The sequence below is a fragment of the Mytilus edulis genome, chromosome 10, assembly GCF_963676685.1.
Source record: "Mytilus edulis chromosome 10, xbMytEdul2.2, whole genome shotgun sequence".
NCBI classification, from domain to species: Eukaryota; Metazoa; Mollusca; class Bivalvia; order Mytilida; family Mytilidae; genus Mytilus; species Mytilus edulis.
This window is the reverse complement of record NC_092353.1, coordinates 47,341,630-47,352,500: the sequence shown is the minus strand read 5'-3', so window position 1 is coordinate 47,352,500 and position 10,871 is coordinate 47,341,630. Positions and strand designations below refer to the sequence as shown.

Sequence of the window (10,871 nt, the reverse complement as noted above, 5' to 3'; positions counted from 1 at the left end):
TGTCTGTAATTATTTCTTTATTTCTATAACGTCAACAGCTAAAATAACTATATACATGTATATGCACATAATATAAAAAAGTAATAAAAATGGTAACTAAAAAAATAAATTAAACAACAATACACCGGTATTACAGACAACTGCATTTAGTGTGCAGGGAAAGGTAGAATCCTTGGTTACCTTGCTTGTTAGCTAAATCGTGACGTCATTATTATACGGTATACCACACTATTTTTAAAATAATCTAGTCATACAGACAGATAGATTGGCTATCTGTCGGACTAGTATACTCTCAAGGGAGGGTAGTTTGCCTAACATAATATTGACTTCACTGTTCAGCTAACAAGCCAACTTACAAATGATTATACCTTTCCCTACACATTTAATGCAATTGGCTGTATATTAACATAATGTTGACATCGGGATGAACACATACATATAGAAAAAATAACAAAAGGGAACTCTTTCAATAATAAATAACAATAACTGATTTGTTCAATAGATAATACTGAAATTGAGAAATTATTTTGATTTTCATGTTATACTAATTTGTGCAATAGCTTCAGTATTTTTGTGATTTTACTAATTGCTATGCACATTACACATTGCTCAGATCATAATTTTTTTTTTATCTTTTTATTTATTTAAAGTGACATGTTTAATAAAATGTCATATGAATTGAGCCAACAATTAGAAATCAACTGTTCTTTTGGAAACTGAACTTTGATATTACTCCCTTGGTTTAAACAAGAAGATTGGTCGACTGTTGCTTGCATTGGGTAATGGCTAAAGGCAAATACTTAATGCACATTCAAGACGAGAGACAATTAACAATTAATGCACTAGATAGGTTCTGCAATGTTGACCATTCTGAAGTACTGATTATTTGGACAACCACTGAAAATGAGGATATGTTCCATAGAGGCAGCAACTAAACCTGCTATGGATCCCTCATAGACATATAGCAAGGTGTTCTCATAATAGAACATGGAACTCTCGAATTAAACGTCCCCATTCGATTAAACGCAACTGCATATGTATTAATTCCTCACAGACAAAAGTATAGTACAAACATTGGCAAACAGAAGCCATATCGTCTTTTCATGAGTGTTGATTTTAAATTAGTTCTGATTATTTTAGGAAAATATGCACATATAGCATTTTGCTTCAACATCATCTTCTGTTTTCGGATCGACAGTAATCATATGTCTCAGATGTCTTCCATAATTGGAAATTCTCTAGAGATTCAAAGAGATCCTCACGACACGGAAAGTAACCTGGATTAATAAAACAAAACATATTAACATTATTCCGTTTGCGTTCGCAGCCTACATAATACATTTACAATACGTTTTGTTTATTGATACATTAGGTTCCTTAAAAAAACTTTATAAACCTTGAACTTACTTTAATATGTCAACCCTCTCAGAGGTGCAAAATCACAAAAATGTAGAAAATTATTAATATTCCAATTGCAGTCACACACAAAAAATGCATTGATATTTAAAATAAATATGAATCCATCAACAGTAAATTATGTGAAAATGAAAATATGCTGAATTAAATTTTTTTACATCTCAAAAATCATTGTTCCTCATTATTGTTAAAATAAGTTGCTTGTACCTTTTTACCACACATAGTTGCATGATCGAATTCCTTTCTCTTGTTGAATAGGAAAAAAATGATCTATCTCAGATTTTTGAGATTGACATTTCTGTTGTTGCAACTCAAATGAAAATTTTTATTTTTGGCCATGGCGTTGTCAGTTTATTTTCCATTTATGAGTTTGACTGTCTGTCCCTCTTTTAAACAGATTGAAAGATTATGTGTCCATTACACACCCGGTTGAAAATCATTTATTATGTGTCCATTACACCCCCGTTAGGGGTTTCGTATCATACTGTCATAAAATATATGAGAAGAACCTAATCCGTATCATGAACATATATGTAAGATAAACCGTAAATCGTGTATAGAAAATACATTTTTTTATTCACACTTTTAAAGTAAAAATATAACATTCGTTACCATTGTCTATAAAGAATTCCTCCACCATTTTGCCTATAGCATACTGTGGATATACCTGCATAGCTTCTACTACAACGTTTGTGTCCATGCAAGACGTCTTCATTTTATCTGAAACAATGAAAGATAGATATATGTTTTATATTTCAAGTTACGTGATTACGAGAAGTGACAATATAAAAAAGAAGATGTGGTATGATTGCCAATGAGACAACTATCCACAAAAGACCAAAAACATTAACAACTATAGGTCACCGTACGGCCTTCAACAATGAGCAAAGCCCATACCGCATAGTCAGCTATAAAAGGCCCCGATAAGACAAAGTAAAACAATTCAAACGAGAAAACTAACGGCCTTATTTATGTAAAAAAATTAACGAAAAACAAATATGTAACACATAAACAAACGACAACCACTGAATTACAGGCTCCTGACTTGGGACAGGCTTATACATAAATAATGTGGCGGGGTTAAACATGTAAGCTTGATCCCAACCATCCGCCTAACCTGGGACAGTGGAATAACAGTACAACATAAGAACGCACTATAAAAATCAGTTGAAAAAGGCTTAACTCATCAGATAGACACAAAATACAAGTGGACGTGGCTGGGTACTTATACATCCCGACACAAAAAGACACAATGGACAGATCTGAGAGTACTCGCAGTTATCTGACAGCTAGTTCAAAGCCACTAACAACTAATAAAAAAATCATGCCTCTAAGACCAAACCCTATACAAAACAAGAATGTGTCCGTAGTACACTGATACTCCACTCGCACTATCATTTTGTATGTTCAGTGGACCATGAAATTGGTTATAAATGTCACTAGTCAAGAAATGAAAAATGGGAGACACAGGAGATACCAAAATACCTAAATCATCTAAATAAATGAATTCAAAACGAACAGAGACAAGAACAAATAAATAGTATAAAACTTTAAGATTTTTCGAAATTCTTATTAAAAATACGTTAACTCACTTTTCAGGAAAGTCTTGAGTATTTTCGTATCCTGCAAAAAACGTGCTAGTAGATTAGACGAAGGGTATAAATATGAAGACATGCATATCAATTCTACATTTAACAGATGTGATAAATATAGATTATACCACTGCATCGAGTGTAATACGATATTTATCCACTCGAGACAGTTAGATTTTTAAATTTAAAACGCGAGGCTTGCCCGAGCGTTTTAAATATTTAAAATTTAACTGTTGAGAGTGGATAAATATCGTATTACAAGAGATTTTGTTGTTGAATCTGTTTCTCTAATGATTTTCTAACATTATGCAGGCAGACTTATTCCTTCTTTTCGAATGATCTGCAAAAAGATGTGTTCTTTCTATGTGACGTCATTAGGCATGGTCGCCTTTTTTCATGCCGTCACAATAAGAAATTCTGAGGAAAGCAAGAAAATTCGACGTCATAATCGGATTTTAACCAATGAAGTACTGAGATGAAACGAACCACACGTTGATACAATGGGTGCAGAAAGGGTTAAATTGACGAAGAATTAGAGAAAAGTTCATATTATACTTTAAAACGATTAGTTGGTCAATGGTGATAACTTCATTCTACAATTCGGTTCCAGTAACTAAAAATTATACGAAAATATAAATAAAGACAGAAAAAACAAGTATTGCTTTCTTGTTGATTATATCATTCATGTTCTTTTAATAAAGTAACGGATACGATAGATTGATAAGTCTTTAATTGTAAGGGTATATTTATGAATAAACAAACAGTGAAGATAACGAAATAAAGAAAAAGAAAATATATACATATGACAACTCTTGCAATATGCATTTTCATGCTTTTTGGGCGAGACATATTGGTTAAAATCCTTATTAAGATATCGTTCTTAGAAGATTGAAGTTGCATGTGATAAATGTCTAATTACCATTGAAATTGTAACCCGATATGACGGACACTTATACCGGAAACTATTAGGCTCATACTACATGTACTATTGACGACAAAGCAAATGAAAGGAAAATAAATGTACCTGTAACACGGTGTGAACATATTCTTCTCCTTTCTGTTGTAAGATAAATGGACAAACAGGAAACCAGCGTGTGTGTTCTCTGAATGGATTATTACTCAACAGTTGGTTTCGTAGATTGCCATCACAGTAAAAGCAGCATATTCTTTCTTTGCCACAGGAACCTATGAAAAGTGTTCGGAGATATGTTTTTAAAAGTATACATGTATCTTGTGTTTTTACTTAAACGAATTGTCTGTATTTCTACAGAAAATAAAACGCCTATTAAGCTATCAAATTCAAAATCTTATCTAGTGATGATATTTTTTGATAACATTCATTGTGTCTTAATAAATGTTTATTTATTCGAAGACAGGAGGATGCAAATCTTTTTTATAAGGTTTTAACGATTACATCGATGCTATTTTGGTATAACTATTTTATTATTATAAACCAACATATACACGAAGAATTTTACTTACTATCAGCAAAGAATCCTGCTTCTGCTCCGCATGAATATGAGTCAATAATTCCTTTTAGATTTCTTTTCCTAGCTTCTAATGTGTTAAAGTCTGGATGAAGTGGGCCATTTGATACTCTTTCCCGTAGACGTAGCATCATAGTTCTTACATCCATTTTTGGAAATCCATACATACAAGTTTTATTTCTACTGCAAAATATAGGAATAGTGTTGTTGTATCTGCAGAGCCTACAGGGACAACAACAACATGGAGCCGATTTGATTGACTGATAATTAGAATATATAGACAAATCACTACAGATACGTTTATTTGTTAGCACGATTGTTTGAGGTATACTTGGTTCTGGTTCTGCATTCCTAGGTTGATCTACCATGAATGATTGTGCAATGCCTGTTGTTTCTACTGAAGTAGTTTCCATGCAATAATAACCCGATCTTTCCTGTGCTGTCTGTTCGGTTGTGGTTTGTCTATAAGTATTGGCATCATCATTATAAGATGAAGCTGACGAATGATTATTCTGATTGTTGGTCCCCTCTTCTGCATGAACAGCTATATTGTGTAACGTTACTGGAATTTCAACGTTATCGTTCGGATTTGCTTTTATTCTACAACTATTGTCATGCTCATCAGCGAGTGAAATAACATTGTCCTTCCGACTCATATCTACTTTTACCTTGCAAAACTTGCATTCTACTACAAATCCATTGCCTGTGTATGAGAATCCCGTTCTGACAATTATGACAGGTGAATATAGAGAGTGTGGCCAGTTGTGGAATGATGCAAGTCTCTGGGTTGTTTCAAATGTATCGATATCCGTCATTTTAAAAACCAAAATTTATGAAATCTGCAGACTAAAATGTGGTTACACCAGTTTCTTACGATATGTTTTAACTGAAAAAGAAAAGAATTAGAAGAAAATTAGGTAACTGTTCTTCATTCATATACTAAATGTGAAAATAACTTAAAAAAATAATAATACAGTGACAATCTTTAGCACAGAAGTAGCCCCTAAAGGGGACATAGTATTGATATTGTATTTGTAGTTTGGCAGATATCTATAAATCAAAACTCAGATGAAAGGAAAAGTAATAGACTACTGGCATTTGTCTTCATTTGTGCAAATAAATCATCAAGTTTATTTTTGCTTATGAATTTGAGGGTTCCTCTCAGTCTCAATTAACTCAGATATTTACAACTCCAAGATATAAATCTGACCTATAAACGTAGATCAAAAGATACCCGAGGGACAGTCAAACTCAAAGATATAAATTGATAGTAAGTGTGTTTACATCTGGTCAAAATGATTCACACATAGGGCTTTTTAACTTCCATATCTATACGTCTGTATCCACCATTTAGATATTACAAGGAATCAAATTTCATTCTACAAATCTAATTGCCACTGTCAGTTAAAAATCCCCTTCTTTAAACTAACTTGTAATATGCATTGTGCATTGTTTGGTTCCTTGTCAATGTTAATGTTCTTCGTTATTAGAAATATAAGTAAGACCTTGAGGATGAAGCAAAATATCTAACATCACTGCAAGTTCAAGACAACCACTTACTTTGGGCAGAATGTTCTTTATCGATATCACAATAAATGTAACTTGGTCTCAAATAATCTTAACAACTGAAAAGTCTGTAAAATAATTAATTATGTTAATTTTAGACTCTTTTTAGTGAAAAAGTATTGAGTATGGAAACGGAGAACGTTTGAAAGGAACAATAATCTGACCTGTTTTGAAATTTTTCTTGTTCGTTGCAGCTTGGTTTTTGTTAAAATGTATTTTTCATAGAAGAAGCAAAGCGTTATCGACACCACCTATAGATAGCTAAAAAATATACCAGACCGGTATCTTCAACTTGCAGTAAGAAGGGAGACATAATTCAGCATTTAAGAGGCCGAACGTATTTCTGATTACGAACAGAAGCCGGTAAACCTCTGAGCAGTTTATAAATTGATTTTTTTTATATACATTGCTAGTTTGTCTATATTATAACTATTTACATCACTGGGTCGATGCCACTGCTGGTGGACGTTTCGTCCCCGAGGGTATCACCAGCCCAGTAGTCAACACTTTTGTGTTGACATGAATATCAATAATGTGGTCATTTTTTTTTTTATAAATTTCCTGTTTACAAAACTTTGAATTTTTCGAAAAACTAAGAATTTTCTTATCCCTGGCAGAAATTACCTTAGCCGTATTTGGCACAACTTTTTGGAATTTTGGATCCTCAATAATCTTCAAATTTGTACTAGTTTGGCTTTATAAATTTTTTGATATGAGCGTCACTGATGAGTCTCATGTAGACGAAACGCGCGTCTGGCGTACTAAATTATAATCCTGGTACCTTTGATAACTCATTATACTGTCATCAACTAGTCTAAAATTCTCGGGCTACATATATTTGTGACTTTCGCATATAGAAAAATTCTAACAAACCATAATCAAGGAATACGTTAACTAAATATTTTTTTACAAAAATACATGAACAAAATCTCCAATATATATATACATTGTGCTTCATTATATGCTCAAAATGGAAATAGACGTATCCGCTAAATTAAGTTTGTTTACATTATTTGAATCATGCTTTAAACAAATAACATAAATAAAGTATTAGTCACCGTGGTATCATTTCTAGACTACTAATTGTCCAAGGTTGTAAAAGCGTTGATCATGCGAACGTTTTTTTTTTGTTAGAAATGTTCCACGCTTTTAACAACATCTGCTTCAATCATCGCTTTTACACCATTAAATTATCATGATTATCAAAGAACCATTTGATACTTAAATAAAAGTAATGTCTAACATAACAACACAACACATTTCTCCACATCAACCTCTCAACCTTAAAAAGCTTAAATACAAACGAAGAGAAACAATAACTGTAAACGTCATATGGTTTTTAAAGCCAACCTATATACTTGCACACAATGTCGTAGGGTAAGAACATTTTTGCGTGAGCACAAACCTTCAAATTCAATTTGATTGTCATTATAGTTGTGGTAACACGAATTTTAATACAAATTACTCAGCATGAATCAAAAGGGGAAATGAAGTATTTAGCTATGAGTAGCCAACACCCAGAAGTAAACAGACGACATTCGTCACAAAATAAATAAAATTAAAAAAAATCTTTTGTTCAAAGTATAAAAGTAAAATGTGGTATGATTACCATTAGAAAATTTACATATGTGCACATCCGGTTATAACGGCCCTGAGATTGTGTATGATTGTCGAGATGATAATATACAATAATATCATGAATCACAAATCTTATTATAGAAAGTTCAGTATGTGTGACAAAGTTATTTTTAAACAATAAACCGAAACAAAGCTGTACAATACTATAAAACGATGAATCAAATGCATAGGATTTTGTTTGGTATACTTTAATTGGTCAATTATTTAACTGCAGACTCTAAATACAATGTTGTTTGCGTTTTAGTGAGTTTTTGTTCTTTGTCCTTTATAAGACGTGACATTGTGGGAAGACATTGTAAATGTTTCGTCGACTCATTAGGCAAGGCACAGCTTCTACTCTACTCTCTGCTAAATATGCATGAAAAGCTAGCCACTTTACACTAATCAACAAACAATAAATCCAGCAAAGCATCTACTATCCTAGATTTAAACGACAAAAAGTAAGCAATTCCAAAAAAGTTTCAGAACAAATTAAATAGATTAGTAAATGATTTCGAAACCATAAACAAGTTAGAATGAGTATTATTGTTATGGATTTACTTTTGTTGGTGAAGTACATGTTTAAGTATGTCCCCTATCAAAAACCCGAATTTACTCATTTTAATTTTTGGCTTTCAATCAAACATTGCATGGATATCATTTTCCTCACCAGCCACAAATGAACAAGACTGTGGGCAAACTCGAACCTATAATTTATTCAAAACGGTATTACAGTGAGAACAGACGACTTAATCAAAAAGGTGCATATGACCAACATATCCTTTTTTGTCTTATCAATCTAGAATGAGATGTGAATCACTTCCATACCAGCTTCTTAATTGACAACCGTTTACCAACTTTTATTTTCTACTTGAAAAAATTAATTCAAGTTAAATATATTCATTTAGTGTATCGTGTATTCAAATTGAGGTCACCCACAATCTTAACCGACCCATTTTTAATCAAGTACTTAAGATATTAGCATAAAATTTATCAATGAATATCAATATTTATGTTTATAACTAAAAATAGACAAGGAAACATTAACGTATGTTTCGGTCTATTGCCTTAACCAATTGATGCAACATGGGCAATTTCTTCAGACCAACTGACATTAAACTTAGATATTCTTTTATGATTTAAATATATTGATATAAATAAAATATTTGGTATCCAAATAAATGTGGTGTAATATACTATATAGGTCACCGTACAGTCTTCAACAATGCACAGATTTCATACCATGCAGCCAGATTTATGAGGTACCGACATGACAACATGAAACAATTCAACGACAAAACCAACGGCATGTTTAATACACAAGAAATGAAAACGAAATACGACATAGTGACATTAAATAGTGCATTTATGAATTATAGTAGGTATCAATTATCAGTAGCAATAATTATAAACTGTTTTTGGTTTATCTTCAACATGTTTAATAAACAAACATTTTTAAGATCAACTTAAACTCGATTTGAGGCATAAATGGCATTGATATATTGAATCCTACCTCTTTCGTGTATTTCAAGAATGATCCAGGACCTTCTCGTTCAGGATAACACATACTATAAGTTACAATCGTTGAACTATTTACAAACAATGTGAATCTTCTAGAAGTTTATGACGTCATAGATCGGAAGATTCGAGAAGATACCAGTACATGTATGTTTGTCATGATCACATGTTATTGATAATATTTAAAAATAAACTTAACTGACACCCTTACCTTGTCTTTTAAATGAGTTTCATTGGTTTATTATATATAAACACTGTTTAATAAAATGTATGTAAAGAAATTATAAAGAACCGGGCAAATTCAAAAAGAGTATCGGGAAGTCCATAACAACTGACACTTTTATCTTACTTCAATGAATAGTGCAGACATAGTAATTAAAAAGGTTTTTTCATAAAAATTAATATGTTCTCTAGGGAGCAACCATTTTAATTTGTAAGAGGGAGGCGATATGGTCTTTTGTCTGAGTCATTTCCCGTGTGGTTAACTGTTCTTTCCTTTATTCTATGTCATGGTTTGATCACACTTACTTTATAGACGGTACCAGGGGGCCGGGCCCCCTCTTTTGTGGGGAAAATTTGGTTGATAATATTCGGAATCACTGGAGCATGACTGGATCGTCCTTCCCCTTAGGTCAGTCAGCCATCCTCCCTTAAAAGTTCTGAGTCCGCCACTGTGTAGTTTTCTGTTTTCTTATATTTTGATACGTTTAGACTTTTTTTTACTAATAATTCTTAACAGATCTGATACTTGGTCAGCCGCTTCACAACGATAAGATGTAATTTCAACATTTTTGTCCAAAACGTCGGACATATAATATTTCCTGTTAAATATTGAATGCTCTTAAAATAGTTCGTAAAATATTCTGTAGTATTGCTGAATAGAATTATCCCTTATTTAGTAAGAAGCTTACATGTTTAAGTGATGGGTCTAACGTAATAATATTTTCCATATCTATTAAGGTCTTACTCTGGATTGGGCGGCCTTATTTCTGTATTCTTTATCTTAAGGCATTTTGTCTCTATGCATTATATGATTCGCCTATTATTCTCTATTCTTTATACGTAAGCACCATTTTATTCTCTTTTCTATATTTTTGTGTGCCCATGATTTTTTCTTGAAAACTCCATTTAGACCAACATATATCAGACACAAACTTTTATAATTTAAAAAATTGATTTACGAGTGGAGATATACATATTATTTTTTCTGTTTATATGGTCTAAATGCAATGGGTTTGTATCTTTAGATAATCTTTAGATACAAATGTATGCAGTTAATTATGACTTTTTCTATTAACAAAAGTGATTAACAGTATTTTTAAAGCCAGACTACGGCCTAGCTGAATTATATATAAAATATTATCATAAGTTGGTTTCGAATATAAAGATCTATGTGTACGGTAAATGTATAAGTTTTAGTAAAAGCTTTTGAATGAAATCAATAATTACGATCACTTTGAATTTATTTCATGAAAGTAAGAAATGCTTTGTAGTATATAATAAACAAGTGATTGGTACTGATGTTTAAGATATTTACTGCTTCTCAAGAAACCGCGAATTTCTGGATTTCCATCCGTCGACTCCGAGCAGCAGATGATTAGCTGTCATCAAGAAATAGCAAAAACTACATTTCACGGGCATAATTGTAAACACTGAAATAATCAGTTCGGAAATG

General features: G+C 32.1%; 1 protein-coding gene across 2 annotated transcripts; it reads right to left on the bottom strand.

The window, feature by feature from the left end:
• On the bottom strand, positions 1–9,370 carry LOC139491332 (E3 ubiquitin-protein ligase XIAP-like). Of its 2 annotated transcripts, none has more exons than XM_071278959.1 (6): positions 9,145–9,370; positions 4,491–5,334; positions 4,033–4,193; positions 3,009–3,039; positions 2,029–2,136; positions 1–1,277 (listed from the first exon to the last, which is right to left on the bottom strand). In XM_071278959.1, the coding sequence occupies exons 2-6, from the start codon at positions 5,308–5,310 to the stop codon at positions 1,174–1,176; spliced, it is 1,224 nt and encodes a 407-aa protein (XP_071135060.1). In that variant the 5' UTR covers positions 5,311–5,334; positions 9,145–9,370; the 3' UTR covers positions 1–1,173. The 2 variants fall into 2 exon arrangements, with proteins under 2 accessions (XP_071135060.1, XP_071135059.1); XM_071278958.1 differs by having other exon boundaries at positions 4,491–5,381; positions 9,192–9,339.
• Between the last annotated feature and the right edge of the window lie 1,501 nt (positions 9,371–10,871).